At 42.2% G+C, this 25,297-nt stretch overlaps 1 protein-coding gene across 1 annotated transcript in view; it reads left to right on the forward strand.

Moving 5' to 3' along the window:
* SRGAP2 (SLIT-ROBO Rho GTPase activating protein 2) overlaps positions 1-25,297 on the forward strand; it is a 108,911-nt gene that overhangs the window by 67,476 nt on the left and 16,138 nt on the right. The window contains exons 7-17 of the mRNA XM_082330178.1: positions 3,494-3,715; positions 4,770-4,871; positions 5,761-5,958; positions 10,545-10,629; positions 13,400-13,427; positions 15,354-15,378; positions 17,424-17,484; positions 19,480-19,557; positions 21,493-21,627; positions 22,998-23,103; positions 24,549-24,773. Of these exons, the coding sequence (XP_082186304.1) occupies positions 3,494-3,715; positions 4,770-4,871; positions 5,761-5,958; positions 10,545-10,629; positions 13,400-13,427; positions 15,354-15,378; positions 17,424-17,484; positions 19,480-19,557; positions 21,493-21,627; positions 22,998-23,103; positions 24,549-24,773 (1,265 nt within the window). The remainder of the gene's footprint in view (positions 1-3,493; positions 3,716-4,769; positions 4,872-5,760; positions 5,959-10,544; positions 10,630-13,399; positions 13,428-15,353; positions 15,379-17,423; positions 17,485-19,479; positions 19,558-21,492; positions 21,628-22,997; positions 23,104-24,548; positions 24,774-25,297) is intronic.

The raw sequence follows: 25,297 nt of genomic DNA on the forward strand, positions 1-25,297 counted from the left end.
ACCGAACAGTATATATAATACATTTATTTAGCTGATCGTAAAATCACATGAAGTGCACTTCTGCTAGGTATTTATTTAAACCTGTCCTTTGGAGGTCAGGATTGTCAGCGCTAGATGGTTTTGAAAAATACTGTTATTTCGAAATGTCACGTTCTGCAAAATTGCTGTACTGAAGAGACATGTTTGGTTTATACCTGTTGCCTGTTTAGGAGTCCTTTTATGGTTAACGTTTCCTCAACTTGAACTGTGCCATCTTGGTTTTTTAACAAATGATAACTTTATGTATATTTTTATATTGAAACGTACGAGATAGGGATTCATTTCACTGACGTCAGTGTAATTCAATTGTCTAATTTTTTCTTTTAAAATCCTGTCTATAAGTCCTCCCCCAGATGCTGCAGATGTGCTTGGTTCAGTTGTCTGCTAACAGACTGTTCTGAGTACGTTTTCGTGAGTCACATATAGTAAAGAATCCATTTGGATTTCATAAATCCGTAACAATTTTTAAGCACGGACCTGAGATCTTTTAAGCAGTACGTTGACAAATGTAGGTTATCCAGCTTTGAAGGAAGTGCTCCTCTCGCTAGATAGTCTCAGCCGTCTCTGGGGCATGGTAGGCGGTGGTGCAAGACAAGAAGCCAAGCTTCTGCAGTACGTGGATTTGTGAGTCCCCGCCCATGTTAACCCCCTTGTGTTCCTTGAAGTGTTCAATTTAACACTACATTGCAAGTTCTCGTAACCTTTAAAAGAAAGGTATTATCTGCTCTGTTTTCAGAAGGCATGGAAAAATGTGGGACTTGCCTGGGAGCACAGGAGACGGAACTCGGTTATCTCATTGTTAAGACATGGGGAATATAGATTTACTAATGCCTTTGATCCTGAAGGATCGAAAATTAACAATTATAACCAGTGATGGTTATCTGAAGCATCTGACTTAAATAAAAACGTGATTTTTAAGCCAGGTCTTAATTCTTTTCCTTGATCTAATCATTTGATGATATTGAATTTTGAAATATAATATAAAAGCAATCTTCAAAGTTACTTACAAGTAGATTGTGTTAGGCCAAATAGCATTAAACTTGTCATGTTTATACAATACATTGTGTTCCCCCTCCAGTGCGCATGGAAGGATAACAGTGAGTTAATTCTTCATCATGAGTTAAGAGCAATAAATTGTTCCTGACATAGCCCAGTAGGTTTGAATTTCCTGACTTTGGGGACTGAGGCAGCTCTTTGATGCTAATGAAATATTACAGTAATGGGGAAGTTTGTATTAACTCATATTTACGAAAGGGTCACTAGGACAGAATTTAAAAAAAGATAAAAATGCGTGTGTATGTGTGAGTCCTAAAGCTTACTTCACTCTTCTAGGAATTACTAGGAAATACTATCGCTGTTTACTCCTGGATCTCCTACTTTCCCTTCCAAATGTAAATTGCATTTTAAAACAGAGGGCTCTTTCTCCTTAAATCTTCTATTTGGGGCCTGTTTGGAAACTGCTAACTGGCAAAGGGTTAATCAGCTGTCATGTTGGGAAGTGAATTCGAAGGCATTATCATTAAATTCTTTATAAAAAATTGATTTCCTTGGAGAACAATTCCATCAAACATTTATATAACCCAGAAAGGGGTGGCAAGACTGATACCTTTATAAATATGATACGCTGGACGTCTAAAACTGTTAAAGTGGGGGAGTGGGCTGAAAAATGTTTTCTGTCACTGGCTTCAATAACACTAAGCTAAAAATCTTTGCCGTCTTAATGTAGTCCTGCTGCTCGGCGAGGCGGGGTGTAAAATATTAAGTCCCATTTGACTTCCCAGTCCCACCAGTGAACTCCCCTTGTGCAGCGGATCAGCTTTCCTTCCGGGCGCGGATGTGTGCTGGCGGAGGGCGAGCGCAGGGAGGACGAGCTGGTCGCCCCGGGCGGGTGTGCAACCGTCTGGCCCGCGGTAGGAGGAGAAAAGGAGCGACTGCTCCTGTTAAATCTGAGCTGATGCCAATCCTGGTTGGACTCTTGGCCCAACTTGGACTAGCTTTCCCCAAATTACTGCAGAGGATGGCACTGTAATGTGCATGCAAAAGAGCAGTAGCTTTGAGTGGCTGTTGATCCAAGACTGCTTCCACACGTGCAAATTCTCAATCAAGCGTCTTTTGTTTGTTTTTTGGTTTTTTTGTGTTTTTTTTGGCTGGTTTTTGTTCTTTCTGATTGAATGTAATGTCCTTTAATTCTCTGCCTCCAGCCTAACCAGCAACTGCAGCTCTTTTTACAAGACTCCCCACCTGCCACAGCGTGTTGGCACAGGAGCCAGCCTCTAGCAGCACTTGGTGACAGAAATTCTGTGAAAGCCGGGAATGGTCCAGTAGTTGCTATCTCTTCTCTCTCCCTCCACCCCTCCTTCCCCCCTCCCCCTTTTTTTTTCGCGTTTGCACACAATGACAGTGATGAGACCCAAATGGTGGGTGAGGAGGAGATTTCGTGTGAATTTTGCTTACAGAGCAGCACAGCAATCAAGCAGATGGTCTCTTTCTTTTTGGATATTCTCCTAGCGTATGTAATCTTGCTTGTAATTCCAAGAAGGTGGGCTCCTTTCTCGCTCACTTTATTAGATGTCTGAAAAATTCAGGCTGTTTCTGATCAGCTAATGGAAAGCGCCTTTCTCCCTTCTGAAACATCAAGACTTGGCTGCGCAGCCATGGTGGAGATGAAGCTGCTTGGTTGCCTTCCAGCGACATCATCCCGGTGTCAGTAATAGCCAGGAAATTCTTGACCACGACCGCTTTCTGCTTGAAAGTTTTTGCTCTTCTGTTTCACCCCAGCAATGAAGTCATCCCAACTGATCGCTGCTTGCTTTTTGGATGGCTCTGTTCCTTATGGCTGTGATGTACAGGTCATGTTCTTCCTTCCTGAAGTACACTGAATTAAGCAGTTTTCTGTTATCTTGGGCGGAATAATTTAGATGGAGATTAACCTTTGCAGATGATCCAAATCCTGTGTCTTGTTTCTCTGCCTAGTACTTTAGTGCATTGTTTTACTTTGAATAGTTTTATTTAAGGATTTTGGAGTGTTTTCAATGGGAATCAGCACCCCTGAAAGCAAGGTTAGAATCTAAAGTAGTACACTGAGCATACCCACTTCTGGGTTACTTTTTGTTTTTTTAACAGCATGAAATGAACTCTCTAGTACTCCATGAGAACTCCACAAAGTGTTACAATAGTTTAAGCTGTACTTGTCTTGGAGGCTAATTATAACATGATGTTGAAATTCGTATGGGATTAGAGGTTGAGAGTTCTGTTCAGGGCCAACTCTGAGGACCTCTAGTCAAGATGCCTCTGCGATCAGTGAGAGATGTGAGACCACTCTGGTACCCAGAAGATGATAAAATATCCACGGCTTGTTATCCATTTATATAACTTCTGGCTTTGGAAACATTTTCATTTCCATTACAGAATTTCTTCGCTTATTCATATGGAATTGTGTGTCTTTTTCCAGCAGTGTTGTGACCTGGGATACCACGCTAGCCTCAACAGAGCTCTCAGGACATTCTTGTCTGCTGAGCTAAACCTGGAGCAGTCGAAGCATGAGGGGCTGGATGCCATTGAAAACGCCGTTGAGAACCTGGATGCCAACAGTGATAAGCAGCGCCTGATGGAGATGTACAACAACGTCTTCTGTCCGCCCATGAAGTTCGAGTTTCAGCCACATATGGGTGATATGGTCAGTTTTATTCCTCCTCCGGCTCTAGCTCTGTAAACACTTGCAGCTTCGCCTGTTTACTCCCCTCCTCTTTGACAGATAGACCCACTAAAAGGCCACCTGTTTGGCTCTATTTTTGGGAGGCAGAATGGAGCCTTGGAAAAGAGAGCTGATTTGAAGATTAAGCAGAGGCTCATGGCACGGGTGTCTGAATATGACTGACTCTTGGTCTTTGACTGTCAAAGCTACTAAATGTAGATAGAAACACTGTTTTAACCTCCAGTTCGAGCCACAGTTAACCTCTGCACCCTGAGACAGACTCTGAAGTTAAGAGATTTGAAGGGGCAACAAGATAAGAGACTTAAATGCTGTTTTTGAGGCATTTGAGTATGTAATCTTAGAACACAAATGGTTTATAGGGGTGCTTTATGCATCTTCATTGTGAGAGAAGGCAGTCAGAGGACTTTCATTTTTGGCAATGAAAACCTCTCTCTTTATAGATTTATCAAGATGTGGTTACTCATCTGGGAACTGTTTAAAGTCGCACAAGCTGAAACCGGTTCCCAAATCTAAATGGGAACACATGTCCAATGTAATAATTTAGGTCAATTGGTTGGATTTCTAGATTATCGTCCTGAACACTGAGAAAAAACTGTAAGGATGGTTTCTTGCAGCCAGCCTCTTCTTACAGTCGCTGCTTAAGGCTTCTCTTTGTCTCTGCCCTCTTAAGTGAAACCCTCAGACTGCGAATGACCTTTCTCGGTTTCTCTGTGCTTTGGAGGTATCCTGTAAGATCATGGGAAGAAAAAGAATTACCTGCAGACTGTCGTTCAGTTAACAGCTCACATTCTCTGAATCATTTCTCTTGGTTCTTCTCAAGGCCAAATGAGTGTCTATAAATGCAGGCCGATAGGCTGGTAGAACACAGGCCTTTTCCAATGGTTGAAATCCAGGGCTACAAAGATTTAAAATTAAGCACTTGGGAGGATGTTTGTTTATAATAATATAATGAACTGTTTGCAATGTTCTTGATTATGTGGGGTTTTCTCTGAAAATGGGGATGTTTGTCTTCCAGGAGTCGCAGCTATGTGCCCAGCAGCCAGTCCAGAGTGAGTTAGTGCAGAGGTGCCAGCAATTGCAGTCTAGATTATCCACGCTTAAGATTGAAAATGAAGAGGTGAGCTGAACAACCAAAGTCAACAACCCTTTTACTACTTCCAGCGGGGAGCTGGGGACTGATTAAGGAAGAATCTGGTTGCTGTGATCCTCTTTTATGAAGACTTGGGGTAAAATTCAAGAATAAGGCAACTGAGGCCAGCAGTATATCAGTGTGTGATTTCACATGAAAACCGGGTGCACGGAGAGGATCCTTTAAAATACCCACACGTATCTCTCTTCCCATCCTTAAGTTGATAGGGCTGGCTATATTGCAAAAGTGGTATTTGAATAGCTAATAGAAAAAGGGGAATTTAATGTTTTGAAGTGAAGACAGTGAATATGCATAACTTAAGGTAAGAGCTGGTTTTTGTTTAATTGGTTGTCTGAGATGAGAAGACTAGATCAATGGCATTTGTTTGGGAACAGGTCAAAATACCTAATCTGCACCTCTGTGTTCAAGCATTTTTAATCCTCCTTGGGCAAAATTTGCAACTCCTTTATGTCCAGGAAGTTGATTCTGGCCTTCAGTAAAAATTTACAGTGCCACAAAGTCCTGGTTTTAATATCTAACATTTGCTGCCCAGTAGATGCAGTTACAGAAGACGATTATAAGATCTTTGTTCCAGCACTCTGCTTTGAGGTTAAATGTCCTTACGTCTCCTCCTCATCCCAGCCTCTGAGATTACGGGTGTTTTCCTCCTCCTGGCAGGTTCCGTGTGCTGCCAGCCCTTTGCTTATACGGACTGTGCTGTTAAGGAGCAAAACTTGCCCCTTAGTGAAGGCGCACAGCATGTGAAACCACTAATATCTTATTTATCAGTAAAATGCTCGAGGGTACTTACTACCTTTGTTTTTTACTTGCAACACACTATCTTCATTTTTTAAACACTCTCATTCTTGCTGGGCAGGTTAAGAAGACTATGGAAGCTACACTCCAGACAATCCAGGATATAGTTACGATAGAGGACTTCGATGTGTCTGACTGCTTTCAGTACAGCAACTCTATGGAGTCTGTTAAATCCACTGTCTCGGAAACGTTCATGAGCAAACCGAGCATTGCCAAGAGACGGGCCAACCAGCAGGAGACAGAGCAGTTCTATTTCACAGTAAGGAGTTAATTTTCAGTATGAGCACATGTAATGTATTTAGAATTATACTCACAAGAGAGTGCAAAATGAGGCTATCATGTAAAAATGTTTCTGTAATTGATTTTCGACAAGCAGGTTTTAGAAACGGGTACTTTGATTTCTTTACAAATACATTGGGATACCTTTGTTGATGCAAACTTAGTCTGTGGATAAATTGTGTAAAATTTGATTTCTTCTGCATCTAAAAAGAAATTGTCTGAGAAAGAACTTAATAGCTTGTAAATATCAATTTTCAAAAATGATACAAACTAAAAGAATGCTTAGCTCTTTCATTTCTTGTTATTATCATCTTACAATTTCAGCTCACGTAAGCTTTTAATCATGTCGATGCATTTTTACAAGATGCTAAGAGCTTTTTATATTGACTTTCATACCAGACTACGTGTTTTTTCCTAAATTAGATTTATGTTAAACTGTTCAATTTGCTTCCATTTTAAAAATATTTCAAAATAGCAGATGAAAATCGTACCTCTGATCCTGGTTACTTCGTCATTCCTTTGGGCATCTTGTGCTGTACTTACTGCCCTTTACATTCCTCTTCCAAGAATGGGGTTGCTGATTAAAAGTCTGAAGTTTCTGTGCAAATTACACTAGCTGGCAGGATGGTTTCTATCGGGCCTTGACTTAGAAAAATTAAAAAGCCTTTGTAGAAGGTGAAACTGGCTGTTCAGAAAAGTGGGTGGAGAAACTGATTCCATTAAGAAGGGATTGACCACCCTGCCCAGGGTTATAAAACCAGAAAAATGTTTTTTTAATTGAGCTCTAAGCGTTCCCTTTCTAGAGAGGGACTATTGTAAGTTCAAATAGGAGACCGAACCCCGGACTTTATTTGGGTGTAATATTTTTCCGTTTCGTCGTGTTAGGGTCCCGCTGCAGAGCAGCGAGGTCGCAGCAGGAGTGCGGAGCCGTCTCAGTAAGCAGGGGTGCAGTCTGTCGTGTCCTGCGCCCCGTGGGTAAAATAACCCTCGACGAACAAAGGTGCTTGTGGAGGCCCTCTTTAACCAGCCTAATCAGATGCTTGATTGATCTACTATTGACCAGACTTATAAATATCCTTTATAAGGATTTCAGGCTTTGAATCTGTAAGGAGCAGTTTTTTCAGCCTATGAGAAAATGCTCAGATGAGTATTAATGAGACTGAAGGCAGAGCTGTGTAGCAATATGGGCGAGGCATTCTTTGTGTAGGGGGAAAAAACAAAGTGTAGTGTGGTATAGAGATACAAATCCCCCCATGCCTTACGATGTGCTAAATGCTGAGGGATATGAACTGAAAGAAAAATACTAATTTGAAAGAATATTCCATATTACTATGTAACTCAAGTTGGAAATTCCGTGTACTGCATTGCTAGCTAGGCAGAGCTCTTAGGTAAATAGAGCGATGCCGCCATGGGAATTTAATTGAAGGAGTACTGACTGTAGTATCGCTGCGCTGGTAGAAGCTGTATTTCCACTAGAGGCATATCACTGCACGCTGGTGCCGAGATGGCTCTGTTGTTAGGGCTTTGAAGGAAGGTTTTTATTCAGAATAGAAGCTTAAACTTCCCCATGTCAGTGAAAAGCATAGGAATGCTGACTGACTGAGCTCTGAGCCGATGCAGGGAGCTGAGGCGAGGAAGCGGCAGTGACTTCAGGGAGCCGAACCGCGGGGATGTGTCCGGGGAGCCCGCAGGCGGGTACCGCCGCTGCCATGGCTACGGTCCCGCTTCCGGAGCCAGCAGCATCCGAGCTGGCCCGAGATGCCTGTCGGGGTGAAACCGTACTGCGAGTTGTAATACAGCTGGCACTCCGCCCTACCTGAGAAGTGAAAAGGGGGATGAATGATTTGATTCTTTTTACCTCTAAAACAGGGGATCATTTTAGTTCTTAGTCGAAATATTATTTTTTTCTTCTAGAAAGATTAAAACCCAGTACAACACTCATTCTGTGAAGTGCTTAAAATTAATGTAAATTTATTATTACCAAACCCTTAAGACATCAGTAAGTATTGTATAAAGTTCCCCTGCTAATCAGTCCCGCAGAAATGTCATGTTGGTTGTGTCAATGTGCCACTGTTCCCACGTTCAGTCGCTAGCAGGGGAGCGGGGATCTGATTCACCCGCTCCTTCAATCGAGTGCCTTGTTTGAAGTCATTCTTGCGGGGGGAAGGAGAGAGGAAAACTGCTGAGCTTTCCAGATCGGAGACAGTTAAGGATGTGGGACAGTGACACAAACTGTTTTTCTTCATAGCCTCAAAAGCATAAAACCTCCTTTCCCACGAGGTGGGAAGATATGGTCCAGTTTGCATTTCGCTTCATTATGTGCGGCACCCGGCAACTGGGTCCCGCTGGAAAAATACTGCAATGAGTTTGGGCTTGGAGAGGGTGTCAAAGTTGCATGGTTTTGAGGAGACGGTAGGTGCAAAACGCTCACTGTCTCTGGCTTATAACAGATCTTCACCTCTTAATTTTTACAATGTGGAAATAACGTGACTTAAGGATGTTTCTGCTGCTTTGTGTCTGATTGTACTTTGTCTGACTCCAGCTGTGCTCTGCCAGAAATGAAATCCGAAGGAGTTCTCCAGTAGTTTGATTATTTTTTTTTTTTTCCCTTGACTGCTTTTATCAAGCCAGAAATAAAATGCCAGCGGATCTTTGTAATTCATTGAAAAAAGCCTGAAGCCTGATTTTGAAATTACGTATTTTTTCATAAGCGTACTGGTAACAGGCAGGGTACAGAATGTTAGGCATGAGGAAACAGAAAGAATGCATGAAATACTGCACTGGATAGGAACCTTAGCTTTTTCTCCTTTAAAACGATCCCTGATACCCATCTGCGGGCCAGCGACGCTCTTAATGTGACCGCTGCAAACGCCTCCAAGCCGGAGCCATCAGCCAGGGCATCTGCGGGTGCCAGCAGCGTGCCCCTGAACCGCAGCCACCATAGGCTGAGCTTCACTTTTTATATCTGCTTCAAAGGGAAGCTTAACTCTCTTCCAAATTGAGTTGATTTGCTGATCTTTAAGCTTCTGTTAGAGCTATTTGGAGCTGAGCCTTCTAGCCCTTCTGTCTCTTTGCCTGATCGTGACTTTGAGACGGGGAGCTCAGCACCTCCCAGAACCAGATTTATCCTCAAATCCTCACTTCAAATTCTCTGGTTATTTTTGCAGCTTATACTCTTCATGTTTTCTTCTGTCAAAATTTGATGCAAAAATTTAACGGATTTAGCAAAATACGTAGTTGGGGCTTGGCGAACAGATTCTACAGAGAAATTCCAAAAGATAGGTTAATTTTTTTTGCCCCCGTGTTCATGCTTCCTGTTTTCTTCTAAAACACCAACAAAAAAGTTGAAGTATTCGTATAGGAAGCAGGAAGTGCTGAGAGTCTCCAAAGGGACTTAATTCTTGTGAAATTTTTCTTCCGATGTTGCCAACCAAAGGGACGTAAACCGCAGACTTTTGGCAATTGATGAAAGCCCCAGCTCAGCCATTTTCGTCGTGTCGGTACGCACCGCTGCTGGGGAGCCCAGGATGGAAACGGCGTTCGCTCCTGGATGGTTTCTCCCCACCCTCAGTACTGTCGCAGTGTGTGTATATATCGCCCAGGGTCCAGGCGCTCTCTGAGCTAAAATACCATTTTTTTACCTTAAGGATTTGCAGACTAATTTGGCAATACTAGACCAGAACTGGAAGAGGGTAGATAGAATTGGGAAAGGTGAAGACTAGAACTGGAACATGTCATTATTAAATGAGAATCCTTTTTGTGTTCATTTTGCTAGCTGAATTTTTAAAATAACTCATGTTTCTAAAGAATGGCCTGTGGTATTTGAAGAGTTGTGTGCTATTTATGTATTTTTGAGTGTAAACGTCCTAATTATAATGTGGTCGGCTACCGTATAGCAGAGTATTTTATGCGCTGCAGCACAGCGAAGATAAATAATGCTGTTCTGAACTGCAGAATAAGAGATGAAAGAGCTGTAAAAAACCTAGCATTTGCAGAGCTGTGAAAAATCAGAAAGAAGTGGGAAAAATGACTGTATGATTGTATAATATTTCACCGAGAGAACAAATCGGAACTTAAATAATATCTTTATTTGTTTTGTCCCGTGCCCCCCTCGCAACCCTGTGTATCACCCAGCGTGGAGGCAGACACACTATTTGACAAGTAAAGTGGGGTGAGAGAGGTTAAGTGAGAGAATAAGCACAGTAGCAGCCTTTTAGTTTGTTAAAACAGATTGCTCATTCAGTTGCCTGTGACGCGCGAGGGAAGCGCATTTCCATTTCGCCCTGTCTGGAGGGGAGATGCGTGACAGCTTCTCAGATGTCTAAAAGATGCCAAACATTCAGCTGATTCCACGGTGAAACAATAGAAATTGCACTGCAGATACTCATGGGCTGAGCTTCGGATTTGCATAGATACATAAAGCAGGAGGACTTAGTGCATCTCTTGCACTGTGAATTGCAGAGTAATCCTGTACTTCAGCATTAGGTTCAGAATCCAGTAACCTAAAGATGCGATCGAAGAAATTAATTGCCCACTCATGATCTTGGTTTTTTTCCACCTTCACAGAAAATGAAGGAGTATCTGGAAGGCAGGAACCTGATAACGAAGCTGCAGGCCAAACACGACCTTCTTCAGAAGACCCTGGGAGAAAGTGAGTCCGCTCGTCACTGCTATTAGCCAGGCTGTTGCACTTATTCAATTAGTCAGCTGACTGAGTGTAACCGTCTTGGATTACTGATGCAAAGTGGGCATACTCATGTTTTATGAATTTATTTTTCCGATCTGCATGATGGAGAAGCCAAATGACCTACATGGCCGCTTGATTAATGGTGAACGGAAAATGCTTAATGAATCACTAATGGGCATCGCTTATTTGTTAAAATGAAGCGTATGCCCATTTGTTCGGCCTGTCCTCTCCCCATACATGCACATTCTGCTTCTCCCTTAATAATCCGTATGGGGGTAAACCTTGCGATTTACAGTTTACTGATTAGTTGAGAAGTATTGCCTTGTTAGGCTGGTCAGAAGTTTCATTTGCATGGTAGTTTAGCTGCTTCTCACCTCTGTGGGTTCCATCCAGACCAAACCTAATGTCTGTGAGCACGGGCTTTTATTAGGAGAATAACAAACAAATTTCAGAGCATGTAAAATATGTTGCCTATCTAGAGGGCATTAGGCAAGGGGCAGCAGCCAGAACTGAATATGCATTTGCTATTAGTGTCAGAACAAAGGAAGATTTCTTTCCCTTCATGGTATGGGCAAATCCTGTTGGCGAAACACACTTAAACTATGCATCCAAGTTTCCATAGAAACCTGTCTGCCTCGTATTTGCAGAGGAGAAGGTTTTAACAGTCTAAATGTCAGGTCAAAAAATGGCTCAACTCGTTCCTGGGTTTGTATCCTGGAGCAGGGCTCGTGTTTTGATATGTAACTTAACTGGACTCCCCACAGTTTATGGCGTGCAAATCTTCTGAATGAAAACTTAAACAGCATGTGGTCTTTGAAGTGCTTTGCTTCCAGTTTAAAAACGCACTATAAAAATAAAATACTTATTGCTACAGTAATTAAGCGTTTCATGTTTATCAGACCCAAACCACTAGAAGGTAAGGAAAGGATGTTGCCATCGTTTTGAGCTTTATTGTTTAAAGTTGCTGGTCTCTTCAGCTGTCCTGTAGAAAGGGTGGATGAAGCCAAAGATCTATGTCCTTAGGGTATTTTTCTTCTGCCTCTAAATATCTCCAAATGACACCCGTGCTGCCCCTGTGACTAATCACATTCCTGGATCATAGCTGACCTCTGCATACCGAGACCTATTTCCTCTTAACCTGCCTGCCCCTTGAACCCATCTCAAGCTGTGGTGGGGGGAAAAGAAGAGGAAATTAAATGCGATTTCTGTATTGCTATGTAGATTTAAAGGCTGCTTCTGTTTTTTTGTGGTTGCTTTGCAATACCAGAGCTTTCTTAGTCACTCTGTGAAGGGACCCAGTGTGTGTCAGGGTGAGCTCCAGCAGCTTCTGAAAAAAAAATCACTTCTGTCATCTGTGAGATCAAACGGAGCTGGGAAAGGGAGGTACATTTTGTCTCCAAAACCACGTTAGCAGGTTAATGGTACAAACTGGGGACCGTGCCTAGGCTTATCCATAAAATGTCACTTAATTGGGAAATGGGCAAATAAAATTCCTTTCACAAGTCCCCGGAGCATGGTTAGAAGCTTTACTGAAAAATGTGCCTACAGCTGCGTGTCTTCAGTCCCTGGAAAATTCATGGGTTTGTTACAATTTTTATTCTTCTTTGCCCCATCCTCAGGTGACATTTATTAGCCCTCTTGCAAATTACCTTAATCTAAAGATGACAAGTTCCAGTAATAAAAATAGCAGCAAGTCTTCCTATCTACAAGCAATTATGTCCCTGCCTACTGTACACATTTGTCACCCTAATGTAGGAGCCTCTTGATGTTGCCACAGCCATGTAATTTATATATATGAATATTCTATGATGGAAATGGGACAGATGGCTGGAAATTCTGCTTCAGAATAACATTTTCATGTAAATTATGCACTGTTTTGGCTTTACGTGGGGAGAAGAAAGTGGCTATCGAGATGTGCTCAACTAATTGTCAGCCATCAGCAATTCGATGTTTCCCTCGTTCGTTCTTCCATCTCCCCAGGAAGAGGAAGGCATCACAGGGAAGGTGGATTTTCAGCTATTGTAAATCAGTGTGGTTTCACCGATGATGATCTATACCAGCAAAAGACCTGGCCTGTACAATTCCCAAAGGCACATACTAGTTTTCTGTCTCTCTTACTCCTTGTTGTGCTGTTTTAAAATGATGCCTGCATTAGCAGTAGTCGTTAGCTTGGCTGCTTCCTTGCAAACTCAGTGCAAGTTAATGGAACGTTTTTATAAATATGTTTGTGGAAAATATCATTAAACGTCTGTCTCCCAAAATAGCTTAATGCCAGCACGTTCAGTCTGTGGGCTAACAAATCCATGAATGTTTTCAGTCTTACTAAGTGGCTTTATAAAGTATAATCTCTCGCCCCACCAATTCCCCTGGGAAGGGGGAAGGAGGGAGGGGTTGACAAGCCCGTTTTTTTGGCAGCAGAAGTCAACAATTAGAATGCACAGAGAACTAATTTTCAAAAACAATACTTCCCAAAGAAAGAGTCCTCGGGCAGCCTGAGCTGTTTGCCGTCTTTCCTGGTCGGCCGCGCAGGAGCTGTGCCGGCGGGGACGGGCTTCGCTGGTCTCCCCAGCAGCGCTCCTGGGGGAGGCAGCCCCTGTCCGGCTCCTGACAGCTGCCCCCTCCCTCTCTGATGGTTTTTCTCCTCCAACTCCTTCCAAAACTGGCTTTACTAAGCAGTTGAAAGGATTTTCCCATTCCTTTCTCCTAATGCTGTATTTCTTTGCTGTCTTGACAGGTCAAAGGACTGACTGCTCCCTTGCCAGGTAGGTGTGGCTCAGGGAATCATTTTTTAAGGAAAATGTGATGCAAATTGGTCACTGCTATTCCAGATCAGTTACCAGCCCAGGATATGTATCTGTTAGAAAAAGATATTCATTTAGCTAATATGTAAGCAAATTCCTGCTAGTTAATATGGCTTTAAAGACCATTGCTATTAACCTACCTCAGTGCAAGGTGGTGGCACAGCTTATACATACGTTTTGTAGCCTCTGGTCAGCTGAGTAATGAATATTTCTTTTGATGCAGTGTCTGCTTAAACACTTCTGGCTTGTTGCTGCCCTGCGCAGCCGCCGCGGTTGTGACCGTACACCTGCTGGCAGGGCTGCCTGTTGCAACAGGTTGGGAAAATGATTGGGGTTAAAAATAACCAAGGGGAAAAATAAAGATACGTGGAGATCTTGCACTTTTTCTTGCCCTGGTGCATTTAATCCAGATGAGGAAGGGATGGGCAGGTGTGAGAAACTGTTTAATTTGGCACTATCACTCAGAGAAGTATTCTTCGAACTAAGATTTTTATAAACACGTTTGTATTTCTGGAAGGGAGATGGGCCCGTGACTCTGCAGGGTTTATCCACGTGGTTGGTGTGTGGGGCTGAGTAGCGTAAATCAGACAACTCTTTATCCTGTCGATGCTCTCTGCTGTGCTGTGGAACTGGATTGCAGCAGTAATAGAGGTCATACAGAATAAACTTTTCATTTATAATTAGAACCAATCACAGAACCATAACTAAGCTTCTCCTGATGGGGTTTTTATAAAACATAACAAATCTCCCTCTCCAAATTGATGGATTCAAGGGGCTCCGCTGGGCACGAGGAGCTGGAGTAGGGGCTGTGCATCATCCTGCCTTGTTAACAAAAGGAAGGTGATTACTCCCGATCTGGAGTCATTACTACTTTTCACATTCCTTACAGCAAAGCAAAGCTGACAGGTCCTAATTAGAGCCTGACATCTGTAATAATAAAATATTGTTCATCATGAAACAATTTTAAATATCAAAGAATCGTTACTGCTAATAGTTTAAAATAGACCTTATTGTCTGTGACAGCCCGTGGAATCTGATTTTTTTTTTTTCATTCAGTGTTTTTGATTTTTATAAAAGGAATTTCCCCTGAATTAACACATTGTACAGTCTTTTTAAAAATCACAGTTCTAATCACCTTATTTATAATTCAGCAGCCATCTGCCCTAGCAGGGAATTGGCTTGAATGATACATTAGGGCCTCTCTACTATTATCTCTCCTGCTTCGTTTTTACAAGAAACTATAGGAATTTAAAACCCCAGTAATAAATTTTGAGGGAAAAATCCTGGCAAAAGAAGGCTTTTTTTCCTATTTTTCTACAATTATTGTCTACCAACATAAAAAAAATGAGACCATCATGGTTTATACTGAAAAGGCTTCGCCTGACTAGCGTGTGCTGGTGTTTGAGGGGGTTTGTTTTATTTATTTCTTTGAAGTCTTGTCAGAAACTTAAAGACTCCGCAATGGCCGCTGTTACCAGCACGGGAGGAACCAGCGTGCTCCCGCCTGCTTCTCCCCTCTGTAGAGTGGCTCTTCTATGGCAATTTATAACAAACTTCATCTTGAACAAGGAGCCCTAAATAACAGATTTCCATATGGTTGGAATTAAAATGTCAAGGGTAATCTTTTGTCAAAACAGTGGACTCCCTTGTGTCTGTTTCAGGTTTTTAGTGATTTAAAGTAACTTAAAGTCTTTCTGAAGTTCCGTACATTGAATGAGACTAGGTCATTATGATTGACTTGTATATCTGGCTCCTTCCCTCCTCCAAAATGCGCGTGGTTTGGAATACCGAAGGAAGGAGAACGGTGATAGTGGAGGATTATCTTGACTTTTCTGTTCTGTTTTTCCCTCCTGCTCCAATGGGCGGTTCTGATCTCGCCAGCGGCAGACGCAGCTCCACCATAAGGAAGCAGGTAATAAACATTTCCTTGAGTAACGAAACAGGGGTGGGTGTGTGGTTGCGTAGAGGAGGATAGATGGAAGGCAGGGAAGTGTTTCTGTCCTTCCCTCCCTCTCTTAAATGGACCTTTTCAGTCTTGTTCAAGTGGAACTGGTGTCTACTCGTTCAGTAACTCAAATCAATAAAACATGGATACACAGCCTTGATTCATTTTCCTTGACAAAAATCTAAAATCATTTTACTCTGAGTTTTGATAGGCCTGGAAGAAAAAATGCCAAAGAGCCTTGAGTCTGTCACGGTTTATGGGTTTCTGCTGTTGTTTCTTTGTCCCCTCTCCCTTTATTTTCACTGGTGTCCCACTGCAATGCCATTAAACCAGTAACTGCTTGCTTGCTTGCTTGCGCCGCCTTGTAATAAAGACTTACAACAGCGATGCCTTGTTTTCCTGGCTGTGGTGGGTAGTCTGTTACTTTTTAGTACCTGATGAGCTAAAATGTGTTTCCTTGAGGTAGGGGAAAAAACAAAATATTTCTTGTTGATAATGTAAAGACAAAATTTGGCTTGGAGTTTCATTCCATACAGTCTGTCTTGGGGTGTTGCTTTGTAGATTTTAGGATCCCTGTATATTGGAAATTAAGTAAGAGAGCAGGTTGTGTTTTCGGTGTGCGGAGTCAAACCTTTCAGTTTTCTGAGCTTAATTGTTCCTTTACTTATGCTCTAAAAGTGCTCCTTTCCTATGCTGGAATTGAAGTATGTGTGTCTCTTGATTGCCATTTTCACAAGCAGTTTTTGAGGTGTCTCAGAAGCATATTCTGACTCGAGTAGAGCTGACAGACTGGTCTCTGATTTGGAAACCTAAATTAAAAATAATCTGTCTGCAAACACTGAATCCACAGCTCACAGTAACCTGCATGAAATCACTTGCATGTGGTTTTAATGGGCTTTTTTGATTGTGACCTAACAGTTTAAAACATAACTGCTCTGGGAGTTTTAATCTCTGCTGGGGACCCAGAATATGTGCTTCTCTGTGGGTTCCTCCTGTCAAACTGCAAAATAAGTCTGGGGGGTTATGATGCTGTTTGGATGATTATTAATAAAGCATGTCCTCGGGGGCCAGCTGAGCAGCAGAATGGCTTCTGAAGTATTCTTAATTGGTTGGTGGTATTCTGTACAGCATGGAGAAAACTAGTTCTAACTGGCTATGGATAATTAGTAGAGAAATTATTAATTGTCACTATATGACCAAGTTCTATGACACTTCAATAAAACAAAAAAAAATTAAACCTAAACAAGTTGGGAAAATGGTTGAACTGGTTTTTTTATATATATTTTTGAGCAGAGGACTGTCATCCTTTTGAGGCGATTGAAATGTGATACTGTGGCAACCTAACAAGTGAGCATTTTGATATAAATTAGAGGCATCACGGTCCAAAACTACTGCAGAAGAGGCTATATACATAAACAGAAACTTGGGAGTTTTAATCACATGGTAATTTTAATCACTGGCATTTGACCTTAAGCAAACTGCAGCACTTCTGTTGCTTAGTTGCTGTTCCCCAAAATGGGAGGAATAACTGCAGATGTTGCAGAAATTCAGTTGTCTGAAAAGTAACCTGTGATGCTGTGAAGGATCAGGGGATGCTGGGGAAGGCTGGGGAAGTGTAAAGGCTTGTTGCCATGCTGAAAGTTGCCATTAACGTTGTTTAAGCTGCAAAGTGGCAATCTGGAAGGTTTTGCTGCGTTTGGACTGAAGACAGTGTTTTCCGTGAGCAGGTGCCTGTATGGTGCGCCCTACTGAGCGGATCGTGACCGTAGGGTGCTGATGAGCTGTTTTAAATGTTCGTGACAAAACAGCCAGAGTTTGATGCAATCCTGAAATTGCTCATATTTGAGATGTTTGGTAATCAGTCCAGAAACTAAACACATCTGGAACTGCGTGGAGGCAGAATGTGGCAGATGAGAGGATAAATTTGCTTTCCATTCTCCCACACACACACACGCTTTTGCCCTCACTCTACACTCTGACCGCTGCTCTTGTTGACATTTCTCTTTGCGCAGGACTCCTCACAAGCCATTCCCCTGGTCGTGGAGAGCTGCATACGATTCATTAGCAGACACGGTAAGTTCATGGACAAAAGGTATCCTGTGCTATTTCCATAAAATTAACAGTGATATAGAAGCCTTCCGAAAAATGTTCAGAGTAGCTCAGGACGCGGTGCTTGTGCAGAGAGGAATCCTAGAGACTGCAATATAAAGAAATTATCACTGACTTTTTGGCTATATTTTTGGTATTGTGTGTGTGATCACTTTTCCAAATAGTTATTGCAAATAACTGACCTTGCAAATGTTCTTCCACCAATATCCCTTTGTTTCTTGTAAAATAAGGTTCCCACCCTTAGATACTACTCATGCCTCACCTCCACTCACCTTGCTTTTTGAGTCCTGAAATGTGGCCTTCACCACCAATAATCATCATTCCTCCTCTTCCTAGAGGAGGAGGAATACTCCAAGTATTTGAGTGCAGGAGGTCAAGTAGTGAATTAATTGCTTACTTATTGCCGCAGTGAGATGATTTATACCTGTTTGGAAGGTTAACTTCGCGGCCTTGAATGCTGTAAAAGATTTTAGATGTTTATTATAATTTGTTTTCATTTTTAATCGATATCATTTGTTGGTAGCATGTGAAACAGCTGCTAATTAACATATGTAGAAAGAGGTTGAATTTATCTTCATTAACCAAGATACAGAGCCAGATAGTAAATCCCATTTCATTTTCCTTGTTTAATTACCGTTTTAGAAACTATAATCTAGAGTCCCATTCTCATCATCACTTGGAAGAACCAAGTGCCGTAATCCTTTATTAAGGCCATACTTTGACATTTGCTGGGAAAACCGTTGAAACCACATTGCAATGCGAACCAAATCGGGGCCATCAGGAGATTTTGGTTTTTAGACTCATATTCCTGGGTTAGCTTAGATCCCCAACAGAAGGATTTTCCAACAGACTCAACTGGTTTTTGCTCTGAATGTCAGATCGTGGCCGTACAGGTACAGTTTGTAATGAGAAGGAATGTGCTTTTACACAACAAATCCACTTTGGGCAGAAGAAACGATAAAACTGCCTGCCTGACGCACTGACATTGCAGGAATGAATTTTGTTGGAGGTAGCCTGACATTTCTAAATGTTTTGCTGCGTAGGTGTGGGATGAATGTCGTTTTCATTCTTGCTTCTCTGCACTTGGGGTTGTTTCTTTTCACTGTTCCTAGCCGTGTGTCACAGCTACCAGGTACAGCCCCATACCGCAAAGGTCTCATTGCGTTGTGATAAAAACAGTCGCAGAAATTGAGAGGAAGAGGCCACAGATGCATTCAAGAGAGCTTATGAGTTTATAGCCATTATTATAAATAAAGCAAAGACATTGCAGCGTTCACTGTTTCAGAAAGTGTACAGTTAAAAGGCTTGAATGAATGGGAGTTGATTTCCCTACGTGAAGCGTGTATTTGTTCGTTAGGTGATTTGTAACGGTTGTTGCTCATCTTACATGTACTAGTAAAATTGTTACGATGGTAGTATGTTGGAACACCTCGCCTACTTGATAATTGGTTTTAATGACGTTGCTAATGCTTACTTTTTAGCAAGAATGTCTTTAAGACTATCCTAAAACCCTAGATAGCAGGTCATGCTGGGGTAATTAAATGCTTCCGTTTCAATCGGCTGATTTGCTCTGGGCCTTTGCGGTATCGCTCTTGCAAAATAAACTGCTTCATTGGGTAGTTAGCCATATTTTACTTCTGGCTGATATACCGTTAGTTTATGACTTTCTCTGGGTTGTAAAATCCTTTGGGGATCCTTCAGGGTAAAAGATAACATGCACGGCTGTTACAATCCAGTTATTCTGTCAGTTTAGGAAGAAGGGTTAATATTTTTTGTCCGTGGTGCTGAGTTCTGTTTTTACATATTCTGTACGTGCCGGGACATCTAAGGGAAAGATGGCTTTTAAAACGCATACTTTTGCCTGTGTTGCTTATGTTTCCTTTATCATATATGCTGTAGCTGATGAAGGTGCCAGCTTATCTTATCTTACTCTTATCAGCATTTCTTATTGTCTTACAGGTTTGCAGCATGAAGGGATATTCAGAGTGTCTGGGTCACAAGTTGAAGTAAATGACATAAAAAATGCATTTGAGAGAGGTAAGGAGGATCTCAGAAATTATTGCCAAATGTATTAATATGTTTAAATGTTCTGAAATGGCGTGTTTTGAATGCAACTTGCTATATTTTGTTCCTTTGATTTTTGTGTTTCCTAAATGAGTCTAGCCCAAACACTTTTCTAGTGCTCATTAACCTTGAATACGCAGTTGTTTGGCATTCTGCTTTATATCTTGTAGAGTGTCTGTATAATAAATATTCTGAATTCAATCTTCTCTCATGTCTGGTAGTTTATTGATTATTTGTAACACTAAAAGGTATAGAGAATTTCATTATTGGGTGTAAGTGGATTTTCCTGCCTTCTCCCCCCAGCTCTTTGTGAATAGGCTGGCTGCTAGAGGATGAAATTCTGTGTTTTCCATGTTCTCGAGGCACAGCTGGGCAACATTTATTCTAAATATCAGCAAGTGAGAGAGTAAATTTCAAGACACTGTTAATGTGACATAGCTTTTAATAGATTTGATTTTCTTTGTGAAGAGCCATTCCATACAAAGGCAAAGAACGGCTGGGAGCCTCCTGACTCATCAGCTTCTGGCTGGGCTGCTCTCTAGCAGAGCAGGTTCAGAAGAGCTTGTTCTTCAGGCCGTCCTTGCAGCCCGTCTCCCCGGTCTTGCTTGGGTCACCAAAACCAACAGGGCTCATGTTAATTCCCTGAACACATCACTCTAAAAGAATATAGTTAGCGTGTTTCTATGCTTGCTGTTGGAAGAGATGAGCAGTAATTACTTGGGCATAGCAAGTTTATTTTGCTTTTGGGGAGAGAGGAGTTTCATGGACATGTATGAAACATGGCGTCTAATTTCACCTGTCTTCATCTCCATCTACCTGCGAATTAAAATCCTCAAGAATGGAGGAAGCAGAAATGTCTATCATGGGCTGCAGGTAGAGGCTTGATATCAGAGTGAAAGACCTCTTTTTTTAAATAAAGGAAATACCAGTCATCTTGGGAAAATAGCCAGTTGTTCCAGCACTAACATGCAGAAATAAAAAGGTGATTTTTTTGGGTTTGGTTTTTTTTTGTTTTTTTTTTTTTTTTGCTTCATCTCACTTGTCTCTGTAAAGCATATAATATACAGAACTGAGAAAGTTAACAATAATGTCTCTGCAGTTTATTAGTTCGTCCAGAACCCTTGGTGGCAGTTAATATCAAGGATAATGCTCCAGTTTGTAGTGGCCCATTTATTATCCTGTGTGTTATTAAGATAATAGGCAAGCTTTGGTAATTTCAGTCACATAATGGATATATATAGCTTCAATTTGAGGATTGCCCCATCATTAAATCTAATTATATCTGATAGGAAGTTTTCCCTAGGGAACAACTCCTTAAGTGGGCATCTTTTCTTTTGTAATACAGACAAACTGTGGCATATCTGCAGTGACAAATTATCTGTCCCAGAAACACTCCCCCCCCGCCAGTTCAACGCGAGATGTCTGCATCTGCTGAGCCAAGCGCACGATGCTCAATGGCCTCTTGCGCGCGCACCAAATCCACCTTCGCTTCGGTTGTGAGTCTGCATAAAGACCCGCTCCTGGACTCATGTAATGTTCACCTCCGTGGTGGATCTGTGATGTTCACACCCTACCAAAATATCTGGAGCCTGGAAGCGTTACTACCGCTCTAGGAGCATCGCCACCCTCCGTGGGCGTGAGCCAGGCGCTCCCGTGTCAGACTGTAATCTGCTTGATAGAAAGCTGTCCCAGGTCTCCTGGGATTGCTGTCAGAGGCTTCCCTTCTCGACTGCGATGCACAGGAGAGATCTGTCTCTACCTCACGCTGGTTGTAGTGCAGTTGGAGTAGGTGGGATTAATTTTGTGCTGCATAAATCCTTTTCTCCAGCTGAGGTGCATCCTTCCAGTCGATGCCTTTCTCCAGTATTGTGATTTTTTCTTGTCTGTTTTTCTTTGCTTGTCATGAAGGGGAAGATCCACTGGCTGGGGACCAGAATGACCATGACATGGATTCAATAGCAGGAGTTCTGAAGCTCTATTTCCGAGGCTTGGAGCATCCTCTCTTCCCCAAGGATATCTTTCATGATCTGATTGCCTGTGTCAGTAAGTATATGAAGATCTGAAAAGAAATAGGATTAATTTTTCCAGCCTCATCTTCCACTTCCCTCTCTTCCCCTCTTCCTTTTTCCTAGCTCCAAAATAATCTTTTTACGGTTACTTTGGTTGGGTTTGTGTTGCACTGGTATCCTACTCTCTATTAGCCAGAGTCTCGGCATTTACCTGGTTACAGCCATCCTTATTCTGATAGCAGAATAGCATAGCATAGCATTTTTATGAATGAGCAAGGAGGTAGAAATGAATAGATTTTACGAGCTGTGTCATGGATTTTTTCTGAGACAGTGCTTTGTGACAGGATTCTTTTAAAACAGAATAAAACAAAAACCTCCCTTTCTGAAAAATAATCTTTAAGACCTCTCATCAGAAGGTGTCAGAAATGCCCTCTCAGAAGCAGGGATCGCCGGCAGGGTTTCTTGCCCTGCGTGCTTTCCCTAGTGTTGGTAGATACACACTGCTGCCATGCTTCTGCATGTCCTCTTCAGCTGGCAAGGTGGTAGTCGTACACCTTTTAGCTTCATAATCATGAGGGGCCATTTCTGGGCTCCTGTTAAAGAATATCAACCATGAGGGCAGGCACAGTCCAGTTGTTAACATTTTTGATGGTTTCTGAAGGTGGTTCTGGTGGGCAGAGGCTTGTTTGTGTTTTTTGTACGTGAACAACCTCATTTTAAATGGCCTGACTATTGCCACGTCCTTCAGAATCGAAGAATGATTCTGTTGTCCAAGTAGTGAAATGGCCTTTGCCGTGGCAGCCTTTGAAGTAAAGCAGAAGATAACTGCTTCTAAAATGGCTCGTGGTTTTTTCTCCTGATAAATGCGTTTACAGAGTTGAATTTACATTATACGAAAAGAAAAATCTGCTTCCAAATAAGTTCTCCCTTCTGAGATGATTTATGCTGCCCACTTATTTCTCAGTAGGCTGCTGCACACAGAGCTTTTTGCCTCACCCTTTAACTATGTTAATTTTCCTTTGAGTGTTATACAATTTCTTTTTTAAACACCCACCTTTCTAAGCTAACTTGAATGAGCTATTGTGCCAGAACTATTGAAACAGATGACATCCAGTGCTCCCACGCTAGGAAGGAACTTGCAGTGAAGTTCCACGTGTTCAGGGACCTTCGCTGTCAAAGGCTTCGCCAGCAGGTCCCGCAGCCTTTGCGTTCCCGTGCCGGGCAGCGCTGGAGGATCCGGAAAATGGGCAGACCCTTCCTTCCTCCTTCTACTGCTGCTCTGCTGGCTGTCCTTCTTGATAGCTTGCCCAGGAACCAGCATAGTATACTGGTTGCATTTGGACCCAGTGGCAAGTTGTGGGTACGGTGATACGATGACCCTGTGGTGCTCTTTCTTCCTTTCAGCAATGGATAATTTACAAGAGAGAGCGCTCCACATCCGGAAGGTGCTTCTGAACCTGCCAAAGACCACTCTGATTGTAATGAGATACCTCTTCGCGTTCCTCAATCAGTGAGTATCCTTGAGAGCACCATGGCCCTGCTGGAGGACTTGGTATAAACGTGATGAATGGCAGAACCAGCCTTAACATTGCTGCGTGTGATCTGAGCAACAGTTCAAGGTGCAAATGCCACAGGAGCTTGCTATTGCATCTGCCTTCCTGGGCTTTTCAGCCTTGCCGAAATTCATCCCAATGATACGAATGCAATCTGAAAGGAGTTCCAGAAATGAAAGTGAATAATGTGCTGGTAATCCAAGCAAAAAGTGATATGAAAGAGTCAGAAATGGGGCTCCGCACCAGCAAGGAGCACTATGTGCTTAGTGGTGTGAGTGGTGGAGGGCGAGTGTATTTTTTTGAAAACAGTCGACTGCGCCTGGCTGGTTCGTTGGAGAGCTTGGCAGCAAGGAGTCAGTCGTTTCCTCCAGTAGCGTGGTCTTGACACCTGAGGTACCATAAAGGAAAAATGTCCTAAGCAGAAGGTTATATATAGATTGTCACGGCCCTTTGAATACCGTTTAGGTGAAAGAGAAATACAACTGTAAGACAATATTTTCACCTAACAGAGGCCTGAGGCTTACTGTCTGCTTTTGTAAAGCTCCTGTTCATCTGCTACTTTTAGTGAACATCTTATTCCTTATATTAAATTGAGACAATGTTAGGGTTCGAGGTTTTTCTAAAAGATTTGTATTAAAATGGAGCAGGACATTTACTAATCCTATCCATATATTCAAGTGGTTATTTCGCTTTGGAAAGCAGGGGGGTTGTTTCATGGATGTCGCTCCTGGAGTCACCGAAATGTATGACTTTCCAGTCTCAGTAGCTTGTAATTATTCCAAGTAGTGATCTAGAAAACAGGGAGTTTCAAGGGGAATTGTATTGGAACTTAGTTTTCTGTTCAATCTTTAATTGACACCTGAAAGGCATGAATTGTAGGTTTGGGACAAAATTTAGTCAGATAAAAATTGTGTGTTTAAAAAAAAGGCACCATATAGAAACTGTAAGATTCAGATTTGCTGGGAAATCCTGAAGAAAAGTCCCAAAAAAGGCCCACTTGAGAAGCTCCTGGACCTTGGAGAAATGTTGTAACGCTCGGCACACTTGATCATGTGCGTTTAGGCAGAGAGGACCTGGTATAACTGTGGTATCGAGTGCTGGGCTATGAACAATAATACAGAAGAAGAAGAATGTCCTCCCCTTGTAAAGTCAGCACCCAGTGCTTTTCGCATAGTCTTGAGCTTTCAAACTCCCTTTGGGGTTTCTGTTTCATTTCTCTGTAAATGCAATCACTATCTCATTTTTTACGTGGACCCAGAACATTCATGTCCCAGCTGATCAGCTTTAAACAGCAGAAAGCCCAAAGCAAACCTTCCCAGCTCAGCTCTGTGCTCTCCAGCAGGTGATGAGGATGATAATGTTTTCTGCTGTTAACCCTCCTCCCCGCTTCTGTCTTTTGCAGTTTATCTCAGTTCAGTGAAGAGAACATGATGGATCCCTACAATTTAGCCATCTGCTTTGGGCCAACACTGATGTCTGTGCCTGAAGGTCATGATCAAGTCTCTTGCCAAGCTCACGTCAATGAATTGATCAAAACCATCATCATCCAACATGAGAACATCTTCCCAGGACCAAGGGAGCTGGAGGGTCCAGTCTATAGCGGAGGTGGAAACACCGAGGATTACTGGTATGAAAGATACCACTGAGGAGAAAATGAATGAGTGGATATTTATTTACGGATTAGCATGCTACAGTCATGCGTTCTGCGTTGTCTAATTCTGGATTCGAGCATCTGGCCCAGCCTTTCAAAAATCTGTTTTATGGAAGAGGAGATGGCTCTGGTATCTCTGGAGAGTCATCAACTTAAAAGAAATAAGCTGGTAGAAAGTAGCTGTTCAGTTGTCAAACCTAGCTCACTTATCTTGAAGGGCAAGGTTGTGTGGAGATTTTCTTGGATGTTCTGATATAGTAGCTGCCAAAATCAATCTCTTTTTTTTTTTTCTTTTTTTCTCCTACTTTTGCCTTTTTTTCCTGCTTGTCTTGAGTGCCTTTGCTTCAGACACAGGGGTCACTTGCAACTGAACCTAGAAAGCTGTGGCATGGTTTAATTTTCAGGGCAGCACTGACGGTGGGGGAGGGAAGAGGGAGGAATGCAAAATCACCGTTTCCATCCAGCTTAAAGCTCAAGAGGCCCGGCCGCGTGTTCAGTCT

Source organism: Platalea leucorodia (assembly GCF_965183815.1).
Source record: "Platalea leucorodia genome assembly, chromosome: 19".
Taxonomy (NCBI): Eukaryota; Metazoa; Chordata; class Aves; order Pelecaniformes; family Threskiornithidae; genus Platalea; species Platalea leucorodia.